This window comes from Scophthalmus maximus, chromosome 5 (assembly GCF_022379125.1).
Source record: "Scophthalmus maximus strain ysfricsl-2021 chromosome 5, ASM2237912v1, whole genome shotgun sequence".
Lineage (NCBI taxonomy): Eukaryota > Metazoa > Chordata > Actinopteri > Pleuronectiformes > Scophthalmidae > Scophthalmus > Scophthalmus maximus.
In genome coordinates this window covers 5,825,498-5,843,339 of record NC_061519.1, presented here as the reverse complement: position 1 = coordinate 5,843,339, position 17,842 = coordinate 5,825,498, and the positions used below count along the sequence as shown (strand labels likewise).

At 42.0% G+C, this 17,842-nt stretch overlaps 1 protein-coding gene across 1 annotated transcript; it reads right to left on the bottom strand.

The window, feature by feature from the left end:
* Positions 1–572: 572 nt before the first annotated feature.
* penka (proenkephalin a) lies at positions 573–5,030 on the bottom strand. The gene is made up of 3 exons (XM_035635407.2): positions 4,736–5,030; positions 4,105–4,251; positions 573–1,420 (listed from the first exon to the last, which is right to left on the bottom strand). Exons 2-3 carry the CDS (start codon positions 4,246–4,248, stop codon positions 827–829), a joined length of 738 nt encoding a protein of 245 aa, XP_035491300.1. The 5' UTR covers positions 4,249–4,251; positions 4,736–5,030; the 3' UTR covers positions 573–826.
* Positions 5,031–17,842: the final 12,812 nt, after the last annotated feature.

The window sequence follows — 17,842 nt, the reverse complement described above, 5'->3', positions numbered from 1 at the left end:
TTCTGAAACGTCACTTAGGTATGCAAGTTTCATGAGGAAGTTTCCTTTCCCTCGTCTTCCAAGAAGATTCTGATTTCATCCCCGCAACTCAAACACCATGGATAAAACTTTGCCACGTGACAGCCAGTGGGAAACAACTTAAGTGGAGAAATTCTTTGTTTATTTGATTCCCAACCACTTTACATTGTTAATATGGGCTTAAAAACTGCCTTGAAATGAAAACTCATGTAATGCATTAATCTCAATTTACTATTGAAATTCAGATCATTCGCAATTAAGGAAATCTATTGTTTGACAGCCCTAATATAAAAGTTATTAATTAATTAAGTTAATTTGGAAAGCCAGATAGAATGAATCAGTGTGAATCGCTCCTCCGTGGCACCGGCAGATGAGAGATGTGAGTCGCTTTACAAGCAGAAGTGACAACTCTGGAGACATGTTCATCAACTGCCTTAATCGTCTGAGAGTCGGAATGTATGTTGGTGTATGTTGAGGTCCACTGCAGGACTATATTCAATGCATAATCTCAAAAATTATAGTTTCAAAAATATCATCCACTCAACAAACACACGTCAATGAACAAATTCTTTTAATAAATAATATCATCAATAAAACGAAAAACAGACAAAAACTGATTTGTGTACATATTTTTCTTTTTCATCAATACAGGAGCAACTGATCCAGTGGAGTAGGCAGCAGTACGTTATACGAAGCCAGATGATGCAATGTGATTAGCAGTTGATTCAGACAGCAACAAGTCCAGACTACACGGTGATTGGTTGAAGAGAAAGGGATGGAGGGACTGACGGGTCAGAACTCTTGCGTCCTAGTCCATGAACCCCCCATACCGCTTCTGGAGCTCAATGCCATTCTCCCAAGCCCGTTTCGACACCCCCCCACTCTTGCTGCTGTCCACCAGCCACTCCGGCTTGCCGACGCGCCTCATGAATCCTCCATAGCGCTTCTTGAGCCCGCGGCCTAACACCGCCTCCAGCAGGTCGCTTTGCGCCACCCCTCCTTCTGCACGACGCATGAAGCCTCCGTACCTCTTCATGGCCTCGCCTTCCTGACCATCCCCGTCACCACCGTGCTCTACCGCATCATTAAGGAGCTTCAGGATCGCCAGGCGAGCATTTTCTTCCCCATCCTGGTTTCCAGGATCCTCTAGTGCCCCCTCTGGCGAGGAGGAGCGGCGGGACATGAAGCCACCGTAGCGCTTCATGAAGCCGCCGTACTTCTTGGCCATCTGGTGCTCTGGTGATGTTGCATCTTCAGTGTCAGCCATCATGGTGCCTGCTGCTTCCTGCTCCTGCTGTTGGCCGGCATCCACAGGAATGTGGTTTTCCTCCTCCAATAGGAAGTCCCGGCACAGGCGGAGCTTCTGGCTGTCCAACCCACCGTTGCACTCAATTGAACATGTCTGGAAAAGTCCAATAAAAGACCCACATTTTATTTGAATCTGTAAAGTTTGAGGGGTCTTTAATGAAACACTAATGCAAGTTTGTTATGTGAAATGGAAACAAGCAAGGGGAATAATTCAGCACTTCAGAAAATACACTTTCTTAATGAGAATGAAATGGAAATGTGAACATTAATCCTATGTATGCATTTGGAGTCAGGACATATTTTGTATAGAGGCCCACAATATCTCTTTATCTCCATTTACCTGTTGGTGCAAGAATCACATCTCTTTTAATGCACATCACATCATGATGTAAGGTTAGCGTGAACAATCCCCAATTTGATCGTGTCATGATTGTATCTGTGGGTGAGTTCATTTGAAACCGCTGTGGACCAGTGACGATGATTCTGTGAAGTAGGTTAAGTGTTCATGTGCACATTACAACTGCATGTTGAATTTTTAAGACAAATGATTCGTCTGACCAGGACTTTGTAGGCAGAACAAAAGCTGGAAAAAACCTGAGGGAATGGAGTTTCAAACCAGGCAGAAATACTCTAATGAAGAAACAATATTTGGTTTTCTTATGGTAAATATAAGAACCAGTTTATCTAATCTTGACTAAAAGTCAGGGTGTGTTCACTGCAGCTGCTGCTTCCATTTTAGATTCCTTTTAACATAACATCCATTATCTTTAGTTCCCAGTATTACTGAAATACATCGACGTGCTGGAGACTGATGTTGATCTCCTTGTCTCACTCTTGGAAAGAAACCAAGAGAGCAGATGTCCACGTTTCTTTAAACATCAGGGTGAAACGACTGAGGTGCTTTACAGCTTTAACCCACCAAAAGGGAAAGTGGTCGTCCTAATAGATAGCACTTAGTTAGAATGAGGTTCTGAAGTCATCAACAGCAAAGCATGTTCACCTCTGTTCTGGAAGTATTAAGTAATATTGACTAGATGAAGTTTAAAAAAAAATGTATTATCAATCTCTGTGATTTATCAAACAATAATTCCAGATCAAATCTGGTTCCATTTTTGGGCTTTTGTCTGTAGATCAGAAAATACAAGCAATTTATAGATGTCACCTGAAGCTTAAAATTCAATCGCAATTCACAAATTGTAATTATCTTCTGAAATATAGACCATTGCCCACTGCCAACTCTACACTTGAGAAATGTATTATTTGACAAATGGATTTTTTGATGGATTTCGACCCTTTGAACCGGATCGGGGGAAAAAAAACAACCTCTCTGCTCTGGACACATTCAAATGTATTGTGTTGGAGAGCCATCTAATCCTTAGCATCAGTGTCATTTTTTCAACTGATTTCTATCAAACCAAGAAAATGGGGCAGCTGAGATTGTGTTCAGCTAGAGAGCAAGACACAGAAACACATTATCGCAGTGATCCTTTAACTCCAAGTCCATATAATAATAACCCCGGTGGACCCTGGGGGCTGCGGACTGCTGGGTTCACCTGCTCCTAACCTCATTTCTGTCATTGGTTTTCACTTATTTCAGCCATCACGAATTCCCATTCGATGGCACTGAAGAGGGAATCTTGCTGAGCTGTCAGCGCCGCTGGCTTATGAAGACAGAATTAATGAACAGGAAAATTGAATTGAGGATGTATTGGCACCTGAGGGGCTGCGGGGGTGGGTGGAGGGCAGCGGCCTCTGGTGGCCATGAAGGGAAGTGTGCAACTAGTAATGCTTGTGTAATGAGGGAAAACACGACAGAGTTTTTTCATATTTCATACCCCCAGAAAATATTAAATTCCGGTTTCTTCGATATATTGTAGAGGATGGAATGACATTGAATATTGTCTGCTCATCAATTTCATTATGTGCATTCCTTAATAATGTTATTAAGATACTCTTAAAATGCTCGTTTACAAGGTCATTTTAGAGTAAACAGAGATGTTCTGTGGAAAAAGATTAAGCCTTTGTTAATTTACTATGTTTCAATTTTTTTTTATCTGCTCATTAAATTATTTGAATCAAGACAAGATGCTGGTATGCTGCCGTGGACGGTTGGTGATAAAAACAAAAAACAGAATGTAAATGCACATGAGGCACACTCAAATTTTTTCGTTAGAATGAAAAAACACTGAAATGTAATTGCTAAACTTTTTTTTTTGTCATTTTGAAATCTATAGAACGATGTGTACGTGATGACTCTGGTCTAAAGACTGAGAGTGTGGTGATGAGACAAAAAAATCAGTCAAAGGAAAAAGGAAAAGCCCCCGAAAAGAATCCTTGACCAAGAAAGATCTGGATATTTTTTTAAGCTATATTGTACGGGACATAATTATCATGAGTATCATAATAATAATAATAATAATAATAATCATGTCATCTAATAACCAGTGGTGACAAACAGACAGTGGATTGGACATAGACCAGGAGAGGGAAGGAAAGAAAATAAACGTCCGGAACCTTCATGAATATATTATATTATTATGATACACGTCATAAGGAACTGCCTGTTGATTTTCTTGGTTAGTCCCATGCTATATTCTAGCTGATGAAATTACACTGGTATAACTTTGTACAGAGAAGAAACCGCCACACTGTAGAACACTCCATGGATCTTACTGATTTACCATCGGTGGGACAAGTGACTGGTTGCATGTGCTCCAGATCTGTTTGCAACACAAACAAAGTCAAAAGTCGAAATAGAAAATGAAACGTTGACATTACCAGGGAGGAGAAGGCCGCCTGTTGTCCCAGCAGACGGTACACGCACAGGGCACACTCCTTCCTGCAGTCGGTTCCAGCCACCAGTGACACACACGCGCCCACAACCAACATCCACATGCAGCTGCTGTGTACGGGGGCAGCCATGGACTGAGGGCGGGACGGGACATGATCAAACTTTGTATACATATCAAATATATAGTGCATTGCATGACGATCACTTACAATGAATGCATTCAACCATGGAGATATCACCCAAAAGTGAATGGATAGAGTAAATCCAGCTTCAAGGGCTCGTTTAGATAATATGATATGACATATAATAAATTCAGGGAGTAAGATGCAGTCTGATCAGGTGAGTTTTCAGTCTGCGACGGAAGCAGTGAAGGGATTTTTATATTTATATATACTATTACTAATAAGTCTCTAGTACCCGTATCCTACTGCACCTAAGGCAGACCATTAAAAAACAATAATGAATGACTTTAATGCATTCATAACTAATAAGGTACGTTAGTTAAGAACGTCCCCGATCAGAAGTTGTAGTGACGGCAGTTGTAGTAGAACATGTAGTGGAAGTACATGTAGTAGTAGCAGTCGTGGCTGTTTGTGAAGTAACAAGTTATCATCTTACCTCTGCGTTGTTTGGAAAGTGACTTGAACCGTGGTGTGCGCTCCTGGTCCGCGCGCCCTCGGCGGAGTGGCACACCGTTAACCGGCGCTGCTGGCTCGTGCGCGCGCGGCTCCCTGTGTGGCGCGCGGTGGGCAGGTTGAGCCAATCAGCGAACGCACTCACTCACGCACGCACGCACACACACACACACACGCGCACACACGGACACACACTGGGCGCAAGGAGCGTCAGAGACCCGTCCCGAGAGGAGAGCTGTGGCGGAGGATCCTCAGAGTGCTCGGTGTAGCTGCGGCTGGTGGCGACGCGCCCGCTTTAAGTAGTGTGTGTGTGGCTGACGTCACCGGGGTAACGTGGGGGTGGAGGGTGACGTGACGGCCTCCCATCTCGCTTTCACGCACACACACACAGACACACACACACACACACACACACACAGCTCTGTCATCTCATCTGTTTTACTGCTTCTCCTCAGGAGGCTTTAATGCAGATCATAAACGGCAGTCTACCACGCAGCTTTTCTGAGGCATATAATGGTTCACTGTGTGTGAGGCGATATGACACTTTGCTTCATGGACCGGTTATTTGATGAATAACCCAATATGCTCCAGTCACTGGTTTCCATGATGTTTTTCTGAGAATGATTTTCCCTTTGATCAGAGATGTGCTTCATGGCTTCACACCACAGTCCGTCAACCAACCTGCCACTCTGACACTGTAACAAGAATGTGAAAACTATGATTGGATGAAAAACAACGAGACACATGGTCACGGCAGATGTTGATTCTGGTTCTGCGAGAGATTTCTTCTGTTAAGGGTTTTTTTTCCTCTCCACAGTCGCGGAGCTGCTCATTGTGGGAACCGTTGTGTTGCTCTGTAATATTGTGACGTCTCCACCTCACCATGTAAAGAGCCTCCAGACGATGTATGTTGGGATTTGGCGCGATACAAAAAAAATTGAAAAGGCTATCGTCTGACATCAGAATTCAAATCCCTCCATCCATGAACGTCGCTCCATGGCAGAGTCGGTGGAGGAGGCAGGTGAAGCCTTTCCTCTCGAGTCGTTGTAATGAGAGAAGGAACTCACAATTTTTGCTGGTTCACAGATCCTGAAATATCTAATGTCCACAGGTGCCGACGCAATCTTCCACAGGAGTCCACTTGGCTGTGCTCAGTTCACTGACTAAATGACCAGCCATTGCAGAACTTGTCAGAACTTCACTGGACCAAAGGGTTACGCCGTGCTTTCACACAGGGGCCCTGGAGCATCTTTCTGTTTCCATGGTGATGGATGTTTTCCGGTGATGGTGGCGAGCATCTCCCAAAGTTGACCGGGTCTTCACCTTCCCACTTTCAATTATATATACACTTGGTGTATGGTGATTGACCATTCATGTCATGGTTCATGTCATGGTTGTTCTTTCAGTCTTTAAAGAGACAAGGCATTTACAACAAGTACAATCCAGCACACAGAATTAACAAATATTTCTGAAAGAGTAACCTGTAACACCCAGTGTACACAGAGTCGGAAGGAAAGCTTCACTAAGGCATTGCAACAGGAAATATCGGGTCATGAAAATTGCTGCTTGAAAATAACTGTAAATTAATCACATTACATTCATTTGGCCGACGCTTTTGTCCAAAGCGACTTACAATAAGTGCATTCAACCATAAAGATATTACCCAAAAAGTGAAATAGTCATGAGAGTACATAACATTTAGGAAATAGGCAAAACGGCTTAAAGTGCTTCATTTTAGATGGTTCCTCCTTTTTTTAAAGCCCCACTGTGTAATCGTTTTACCTTTCTGGCGGCACCTGGTGGTAAAGTTGCAAAACACAACCAACTGAGCACCCGACGGGGGACACTTTATGGTGGCGCACCGCTGATTCCCTCTCCGGTTTCAACGTGAACGCGACGTATTCTGGAGCGTCTTGTGCAACAAGCGTATTCAACACGACGTAGAAACATGGAGACTCACGCGGAGGTCGGGCTCCACCTCATGTCACTATATTTAACTCATATGAACACATGGTTATGGACAATACATTCAATTCCTGTCAATAAGTTCTTCTAAATATTTCACACTGCAGCTTTAAAGATTCAGGGAGTAAGGTTCCATCTGAACAGGTGAGTTTTCAGTCAGTGACAGAAAGTGTTTCTGCTGTTCTCGCTCCACCACTGTGGAACCAGGGCAGAAATCGGACAGGGTTTAGATAAGCCGTGGCTCCGCCCCTCACACGGATGCCGGGGCAGGTCGTTTGGCGGTAGCAGAGCGTAGTGGACTAAGTGTTATTGTTATGCCTGTTCATAGGCTCATTTGATGTTGGTTTTAAATATTGTATTTTAATGTGATTTCATGTGTTTCCTCCCAATGCTTCTAATGTTTTATGTAAAGCACATTGAATTGCCTTGTTGTTGAAATGTGCTATACACATAAACTTGCCTTGCCTTGGTGTCATCCACATGTTCCTAGCACATCCAGTACTAGAATTGCATGTAACCAACCGCTCTTTTAACCTGGCAACACCAAGTGGCCTCAACACAGAGCCATGCAGACGAGCAGCCAGCTTTGATCCAAACCAGTAGGTTTCAGGTGTCTTTGTTGCCCGTTTTTGCATTTTCATTTCATTTTCATTTGTCGACAAGAATCGCAGTTGATTTCATTATAGTTCTCTTTTTTTCATAGTGTTCATTAATGAAAAAAGAGACCCACTGGCAGAGGTTCGTCCACCAACCAGAATGTCAGTGATTCGATCCCGCCACCTCCAGTTCACATGCCTTGGTCACGTGGTCAATAAGACAAAATGCAGTCAATTTACCATTAGCTCCTATCAGGCTTCTTCTGCACTGTCCAAATTTTGTGGCTGCATCAATGTCCAAAAATGGTGCAACTTCTGTTCAAAAACTATTGAGCTACAGTGATTCCATTCATGATTTAACAGTCTTGGTTGTAAAGAAACATATAAAACCTACATCAGCAGTCACACAGTATAGAACATATTCTATTTGATGCATGAATTCTCTTTAATAGAGACACATGGTACTCCACACTGAATACATACCCACCAAACTATCATGTCTGCTGTGTACCCAATGCATTAACAAACGTAAACACGGGATGCATTGTGACTTGATGCACTGCAGTGTTAACACACAAACAGTGTCATTCCTTGTTTCCTCTTATACAGCTCCTACTCCCCAGCTTATCTCCCCCACCCAGACAGCTCTTATCATCGCTGCAGGTATTACAAAGACACACGCTTTTTAATTAAGAAAAGATGTTTTGCTAACATCACAGCGGCGCCTCACTATTTGTTCCCTACACTTATTTGTCAGGAACAAGAGCCTCAATAAAGATTAACCTGCAATGCCAGTCATGAGCTCTGTGTGTGTGTGTGTGTGTGTGTATGTGTGTGTGTGTGTGTGTGTGTGTGCCCGAGAGAGACTACATGCATGTTTGTCTTTGTCCTTGCTTTTGGGAAATTGGGGGACAACGAATAAACCAAATTTGCAATTTTATAGAGGGAGCTGAGAATCAATTACAAACAATAACCTGACACGTTCTGTAATTGTAGATGAGCCATATTCTGCGCACCACTATTCTACTGCAAGTTTTATGGTCAAACACTGGTATAACTGTTGAGGCAAGGTCATTTCCAGTGAAAATTAATACACCAAAAATATGGATGGACACCTGAGCTGCATGATACATTGGATGATAGCAGTAACCCTTTGGAGCAAATATAGTCTAATCTGTACTCATAAAGAATATAATACGATTTGTAAAGCAATACCACTACGATTATTACAGCTGATTCCAAACCCCTTGCTCTATTTGAGAATAAGAACCTGTACCAACCCTGCCAAAAATGCAAAATGGTTGTAACTTGTCTGATAGTAAATGTAATAACAAACGTAAATAGTCTAAGGTCATTTTTGATTACAACAGGATGTGGATTGTGTACTCAAGTTATGAATATGGAAGCCTTGTCTACAGATAAACCACATGTCAAATTCATCAAACGGCCTATTTCCCTGAAAGACAAAGAGACTCACTTTAAAATTAATTTAGAAATCTTAAAAATGATATCCCGACTTATGTCTTATCACATATCCTCTTTTATATGGACACTTTAGACTCTTCTATATCTGATTTGGTTAATATGATTAATCTCATGGAAATCATATGGAGATAATAAGGTGTATAGGGAAAGTGACCTTAAAGGACTTGTGTTTGGCATTATACTGACTTTTCAGGGGGGTAAGGGCTCCCGTTGGGGGGCCTTTGCCTTGTGAGTATTAATTAATACCCTTTCCTTTTTTCTTTTTTTTTCTATTTTGTTGAAGCAATCCTTTTTGGTGACATGTCTCACGTTCTGCATACAGAGTGTTAGCGGCTGCCCTCTGGTAGGAGGGTTAGAGTTCCTCATTGCAGTGAAGACACTGCTGTAAAAGAGCTGCGAGATAAAAACATGAAATGTTTTGTGAATCAACAGCTCTCGGACAGGTAAATTGTGAAGGCCGAAACTATCAGACTCCAATCAGATCATTTTTATTTTGGCAGTAAATGTTTTACATTGCAATCCTTCTATTCCAGCTTCCCATTTACATTTCACTTTGCTTCCCTATCTCATAAGAGAGTGTGGTGATTGAACCATACAACCAGTTTTGTAAAAGATTTGGTTTAAGTTCTGACCAGGGAAACTGAAACCAATGTTGCCAGGCAGAGGATGTTAAAGGATTTCGGCAGAGGGTCCGTATCTGGGAGGAGGGGCAGACCTCAAGAGGTTTGAAAATGCATTTTGGAAGAGTCAGAAGAGAATACACATTACAAGCAATACTAAGGTGATCGGATACACTGGAGTTCCACTGTATCGATTTTCAGGCAATATGACAGAACACAATGAAGAGTGTGGCCTTTTCATGGTTAGGCCCTATGGAGAGGAAAACTAAATGAAAAGACTCTGAAATGTGGAGAAATTCCTGTGCCAATGCTTCACCAGGGCAACAAATGTGAATTTGAAAATAACCCTAATCACCTCATAATTATCTAAAAGAAGAGAGAGAGAAGGTCAGAGAATTTAGAGCAAAGTGTCATTAGGTCTTGGAGGGCATATAGCTTAAAACAACAATAATTTAACACTAAATAATAAATTCAGAGCGAAATACTCCAACCTTGCGTCCATACTGCCGGCTGATGTGCTGGGAATGTTCACATGGGGTCACGCAACTATTCAAACACGCTGCATCCCTTTGTGTTTCAGTCACTGTCTCCACCTCAAAAGTCTCAGCATTCAACTTGACGAGCTAGTTTAGTTTAGTTTAGTAGATACTTTATTTATCCCGAGGGAAATTCAGGCATCCAGCAGCATTTACAAACATACATACATTAAACATACATCAATCCTATATAAAATAAAAATACAAAATTAGATTAAATATTAAATTATAACTATAAAAACTAGTTTATGACAGCGCAAAATGGGAAAATGGATGTGCAAATGAAGGTTGAAATAAATTGCCCTTTTCTATTGTCCTCCCTGCCTTTACTAGGAGCTGTTGTACAGTCTGATGGCCAGGGGGACGAAAGAGCTAGCGACTTTCCAGGGATGTTGACTGCAGTTGTGCACACGGAGCAGAAATATATTCTGTGTATTGTGCATATGTGCATGCAAGGTTTTTTACATGCACAAATTTTGATACTAAATAAACACCATACGTCCCCTCTGCTTTCAAATTTTGCCCATGTGTGGCCAGGTGCTTCCTTAAGTTTGACATCCTGCCTCTGATGATGGCTCCACAGTCCTATCTATTTAATGTTGAACAAATTGAGTAAACAAGATACTGCAGGACTAAAGGGATATAGCAATAAGTTCCAACAAATATAATATGAATTGCATTTTCAGGATGTATATGGTGTGACGGCCCCAGAGCCGGTCCCTGCGGGCATGGATACTGTGTGGGTGTCTACAGGTCCTGGGCTGGGTGGAGCCAATCTGTTAAACAGGAACATCTGGCCAGTGCTCCGCTTACTCAAGCCTGCCAGATGCCCTGTGGTTCCCCGGACCTTTCTACCTAGCCCGTGGTTCTTCTTGCCTTGCTGCCAGCCAGTTTTGCCGCCATGCATTGACCTGTTCCTTTTATGTTGCACTCACAACGTGCTCCACACACCGATCACAGCACCCATTCACCGGCACGCACCGCTGACTCAAACTACCACACCTCATTGTCTTTTCATTATTGTTTGCTTTAAGAAATCTATTCAAGCGATTGATTAAGATACTTCCATGTACATCACCCTCATTTGCTGTGGCCTGCCAGCCGGTCGTAACAATAGTTCATATATACAGTATAATGATTACTCCCAGTCAAGCACATCTCTCTGTCACCGCATGTAATACCAGTGACAAATGGCCATGAAAGACAATAGATCTTAGCAGAGTTTCATGCATGAATGCATCAAGACCCAAAGACAATGATAGAATTATTAGCCAGTCCAGTCACAGATTAGGAAGATCATGCTGAATATGATCCATACTGGCTATTTTTCTAGATCATAATTATTTGTGTATGTCAATTTTGTTCCGTTTTTCACAATGATTTTCAACTATAACCTGAATTCAGTTTTGACGGTCCCTATGAGCATTCATTTGAATGAATTATTTGCTGTTTCGAATTCCTTTGACCATAAGCAGGGGAGCTCACTAAAGAATTTACCTGCAGCACTGAACATGGTACTGAAATCCTTTTCATTGATGTACCTCAAGTGTTGAATCATTTTAAAAACTCACTATCATTTCCTTTTCAAGGATGGAGCATTTGATGAATGGACTGCATTGGAAAAAGTCTTATCAACCAACCAAAATACTTAACACATTCAAACATTCAGTGCATGTATATACAACACTTCTCTATCACGCATACAGTCACAATTATACATTTATTACTCTGCTGGAAGAAGCCATTAGAAAACAATACTCCCCACACCATCACACAAACAGCAGCCTGGACTGTTGACTCAAGGCAGGATGGCTCCATGGATTCTCGCTGTTGACTCCAGACTCTGACTCTACCATCTGCGGCATCAGCAGAAATCCAGATTCATCGGACAAGGCTATGTCTTTAACTGTCCAGTGTTGGTGAGTTTGTGTCACTGCAGCCTCAGATTTCTGTTGTTGGCCGACAGCAGTGCAGCGTGACACGGTCTCTGCTGTTGTAGACCACTCTCATCAGCAAGATGTTTCTGTCGACAGAACTGCTGACCCATGTTTTTGGATCCATTCCAAGTAAATTGATCATCGCGTTAGTTCAGGCAGGCCATGAAGCCAAGTGCCGCCACTATGCAGCACATCAGAGATCAGTAGAGATCTCTACACCAGCCCACATCAGCTGACTGCTCAGCTGATCCTCTTCTGCGCATTCAATTGACAAAGCTCATATCCTGCACTCTATTTAAGTTACTTTAACCTGCCTACACTCCATCTTGCTCTGCTGCACGCCACTTCGGAACCCGACTCCACCCCAGCACCTAATTTTCATACGTATCTGACCTAATCAGTCACATGTTGTCGACGCTGCTCTTTTCTGCACTGGGGTTTTTTTTTGGCTTCTGCTATCCCTGCCTCACATGGTCTATCTCAGGCTTTCCACATACGTATGTGGAAGGGCCGGGTTGGTCCCAGAGCAGAGTCATACTGCCAAATATAACTATTAGCTGAATAAGTCTATTTTTACTATAGTGGTCCTGACTGAACTTCAGTTGTCATCATTTTCCGTAGCTGATTGTCATCATGAGATGCAGTTGTACTCTTTAACAGCTAAGTGGACCTTGCAACAAGCATCATATAGGCACATTTATTGTTCTCAAAGGGGAACTTTGAAAGTCTATGCAGTTAGTTTACACATATTTGCAGATCAACTCATCGTGTATGGGCTGTTGTATCTGTTTTTAAAGCAAACTTACAGGTTTTAACGGCACAAAGTCTCTCTGAAAAACCGAATTCAGCCTAAAAAACTGTTTAGTGTGAAGACATTATCACACACCACTGTTGGATCATCACATGTAATTATCGTTGACTCTAAAAACATTAGCATCATTTAGGGAATCATATTAGACATCTGTACCTCGGAGAGAATTATCCTCGAGTCTGAGCACTGTCATTATCCGCAGCTCTTATTCCCCACCATGATTATGTTCTGATGTTCTGATGATGACGGCTTTTAACAGGTAACAATCTCTACTGCACATACACACCATTACAGAATGGACATGTGTACACTATGCAGTTGTGTGCTAACTCAGCACCACTCACTCTCTGATGAGGCAAACAGAGGCTAAGCATAATGACTGTTGTTTACAATCGATCGGACAGAAAAATGAAGAGAGAGCTGGGCCAAAATAGAGATTTCAATAATGATGAGGAGGACGAGCAGAACAGAGTGGGTGGGTGGATGATACAAAGTAAAGTGGATGGCACTGCCGCACAGTTTCCTTCATACCCCCATCCTGGGCAGAGGAAATAGGGGAAATGATTTGTGCTTGGCTCCTGGGGGAGAAATATGAAGAGCAAGTAGAAGAGAAGAGAAGGAGGAGAGGTGACAAGAGCAATAAGAAAAAGAAAAAAAGGACAGTATAGGATGAAGTATATACAGGTCAAATACAAGATTAAGGTTAATTTTAAGAAGGGGAAGGAAGAAAAATATAGACAGTATAACCAGATTGGTTAGACAGAACAAACCAAAGAAGAACAGAAAGCAGTAATTCAAATCTTAAAGAAGGATGGTAACTGAGTTTGAGTATTTTATTCCAGAGGCACTGTTACTTATGACTTGCACTGGTCATATATATGCAACACATTTATGATTAATACGGGTTTCCGGCCTTACCAGTGTATTTCTTATACAGTAAGAGTTACAAGTTAGGTTTTTTTTGCATTGTGTTTTTTTTTGTGCTGTTGAAATCTTTTGATAAATCTGTCTCTTTACTGACAATAAAATGCAGTAATTGTGTCCTGTGTGTTTACTACTTTCTCGGGCTTTACTGCATGTGTGTATAGGCCTACACTTGTACTCCAACTGAGTTTTAATGCTAGACAGGATCCATGCTAAGATTTGCGGTTATTTAAGTATTTTCAGCTGGTTTAATTACTGGGCTAAATCACCATGAACTATTAACCTTCACTGGAACAGGTGCAGAATACAGTAATAGATAAAAACCTTCCTACGACATCAAAATTATTTTACAGCATCCTGACTGGGCCCAAAGAGTAGAATTGTTTAACTGTTACAGACTTTCCTTATCTCCACTGTGGTTATCAAAAATCATGCTAAATAAGTACATCACAACTTTTATAGCCTCAGTTTAATACGTCAATTCTTCTATTCTGAAAGAGCAAAGTTTCCATGGATCCAGGCCCTCAGAGAAGAGCTGGAATAGCTTTCTGATCTTTGTCCTTGTTTATCAAGTAAGTGATGGTGTGCAGGAGCAGGGCGGACATTTTCGTAACTTCTGCCATTCACCATATTGATATGGTGGCCATGTTCACGGACACTGTGGAATCATCATCACGGGCATTGCCTCTCTCTACCCTGTAGTCTGTTGACATGTTCTTGTCACTCAACAGACGTCACATGATTTGTCTGCATCCGCTGGGAACGCCCGAACCGAGCGGTCCCAGACTAATACCCATTTGAGTATAAGTCTGGCTGCACCATGCTACCCACCACTACTAAATGTGCAGATTGACACATAGCACCATAAGAATTGGCAAATACCGCTGTTTGTGGATGTGGTATGATATGACTTTGTGACCAGCCAGGGAAGGCGTCTCTCACCAACGACCTCTCCATCACCATCGAGAACTCTGTGGTGACCCCTGCTCAAACTGCAGGGAACCTTGGTGTGACACGGGACGACCAGCTGTCCTTCGCTGCCAACATTGCAGTGACGACCCGCTCCTGCAGATTCATCCTCCACAACATCAGGAGGAGACATCCGTTTCTCACAGAGAAGGCGAAGCAGGTATTGGTGCAGGTTCTTGTCATCTCACGCCTGGACTACTGCAACTCCTTCCTAGCTGGTCTGCCGGCATGTGCCATAGGACCTCATCCAGAATGCAATGGCCCAGTTGGTCGTCAACCTATGCAAGTGCTCCCACACTGCAACACTCCTCCGCACCCTGCACTGGCTTCCGGGGTCTGGCTCGAATCCGATTCAAGGCACTGGTACTCGCTTACAGTGTTGCAAATGGCTCAGGCCCTTGCTACATCAAGGACATGGTCAAACTTTACACCCCAGCCCGTCCACTCCGTTCTGCAATGGCTTGCTATTGCAGTTTTGTTCTGCGCTCTACTATTATATGTTTGCCTCTACATCTATCCCCTACACACTGAATAGCCTGGCATAGCCAGACTAACACTCAAATGTGGCCTGATGCCTCTTGGTATATTTACAATTTCCATTAGGCACTATCAACGGACGCAGATAAAAATGCCTCTGGATGCAATTAGTTAGACCTACAACCAGTGAGAGCAACAGATCATGTGACATCTGTTGAGCGACACGAAAATGTCAACAGACGAGAGCAGATAGAAGATGTCTGAGAAGATGATTTCACAATGTCTGTGAACAACTGTTGTCGTTTTTGTTGGAGAAATATGAAAATATCGGGTACTTTTAGTCAAATGCTCGTTCATCAGCAGCAGTGTTGGTTGTTTATAAAAGTCACTTACGTCCGCGTAAGTAGTATAAACCCTCCCATTATCAGATAATTGGTTTTGATTGGACCGGCAAGTTTTCTTAAGGGGGAAAAATCATTTCCCAATGGAGGAGATCCTGACTGTGGGTGTGGTTGAATTATACTTCTTATCTACTATTCCTTGACCTCAGTGAAAAATGTCATGAGGACAAGGAAAGGTGTAAAGGAGGACTGATAGGACTTAGGTAAAGCCGATAGCGCTGCTCAGAGAATCTGACTCGACTTTCACTAAACTACGTCATCACGCAATGGCGAATGTTGTTGATGCGTCTGTTGTGGGGAAACTAAAAATTTCTGAAGATGAACTACAAAAACCTCAGCGGCTCCATCAGCCTGTTTCTGTATTTTATGATTCATATGTAACAGTAGCTTACACGATGATGTCTCTTCTGAGTCATATTCATACTATTCAACTTCTTATTCTTCTACTTCAGATTGAGTCGTTTACGTCCATGCATGGCCCATCACGTTACATATCGCTGCCGCGATTAATTTGTCACACCGCGGTGAGGTTTGTCTCGTCCTGGGTTTTTGTCTCGTGACTTCCTGTTTTATTTTGAAAACTAACTCTCCTCTCGTTTCAGGTCACTTGAGTTCTTTGCCTCTTAGTGAGTCATTTTTTTGTTTTTAAATTTCATAGCTTAGTCTCATAGCGCAGCCTAGTTCATAGGCGTTTTATTTGCCTCTGTTGGAGTGATTTTCTGTTAGTTTTCTTAGCCCTCGTCTTGAGGTTTTTTCCCCGCCTTGCGGAGCGGGTTTTGTTTATTAGGAGTTTTTTCCCTTTTTGTTATTTTTTCCTCCTGTAGAGCAATTTTTAATTTTTTAATTTTTTGTTAGTCAGTCAACTTAGCCTTGAGGTTTTTTTTCCCTCTGTCTGGAGTGTGTTTTTGGTTTTTCAGGAGTATCATCTTTTCTTTAGCATTACACGGTATTTTCTACAACCTGTTATTTTGTCACTGTCTGAGAGGTCCAAGTAGTCCAAAATAAAAGCCTGCCTTAACTGTCTACCAGCATCTGAGTCCTCTTTAAAGTCCAGGCCTGACAGAATCGTGGGGCGTTTATATCTCCTTACTATCTCCAGTGTACCCTATGCTAAAGGAGATAGGAAAGGAAGCATTGAAGCTTCTTTCCTATGCATTTAGACAATCTGAACAGCTCTGATCATGGCTGCTGATCAAATACTTCATGGTCACATCAAGATTTAGGAAACTTCCTAAATGCTGTATTCTGGCAGAGCAAATTAAATGAGCTCCCAGAATTCATCTGGCCCTGACTGACAGCTATTCATTTACCTGGCGCCGTAATGAGCTCATTTTCTTATTAGAGTGTTATATGGATGTTGTATGACTACCCCGCGACGATAGCAAGCTAGCCAGCTAAACAATAGAAAACGTGCTGCCATTGCTCACCTACCGGCGTCTCACATATTTTTTTCGATCACAAAGGTCTAACATCGTATAGTGTTTGGATAAACTTTATATTTAAAGATTGTTTTTTGTTGTTGTTTACAGAGTTGTCTGCCGTCGAAGCCGTTGGGGACGTTGTTCTTCCACTGCCCGTGTCCTGTAGCTCACCGGCACCATCATGCAGCTCAGGAAGTGCCATTTGCTGTGTTATGTATAGAGTAGTCTTTAATAATATACACTGTGCAAATATTGAGAATATAATATTGAAATATATGAGTTATATCTAGCAGGAATATATTTAACACAATTTAAAGTGTTATGAGTACACAATAACAATCTGATTAATCTTTCTAGTACACAGGGAAAAGAAATTTGGGACAGTGACGGCATTAACAAGCTCATGGAGTATTTCCAGGGGGCAGACAAACGTTTTCTTCAGCATAGCAGGGAAGAAACGAGGAACGCAAACATTACCTTGCTTGACAAAATGGACGAGGACAACACAGCGTTATTTGGTCTGGTTGGGCGCATGGTGGCTGTGATGGAGGCCCAGTCAAAATAAATACTGCGCCCTCAAAAGGACTTTGCACAACACTGTCACTTTAAGAGATTTTTATTGTATTTTGCACATTTGTTTTTTTATTTTGTACATTTTGTTTTTTATACCAGAATAAACAATTAAATAAAAGACAACTGCTATTCTTTTTCTTTTATAAAGGGAAATACAAAATATGACAGTCTTGCACACAAAAATACCATAAACAGTGTTGTAATTGTAAGGAAGAAAAAAAACTACCAGTCCCCTCTGTTGAAGTAGTTCATCAAAGCAGCTCTAACGTTTGCCCCTTCTTGATTACCATGGTCAGGTAATGCTTGAACATGTTGTGGCTGAATGTCGATATGCCTATCGTGCACCTCTGCAAAATTTTGTTCCTCACAAATGTT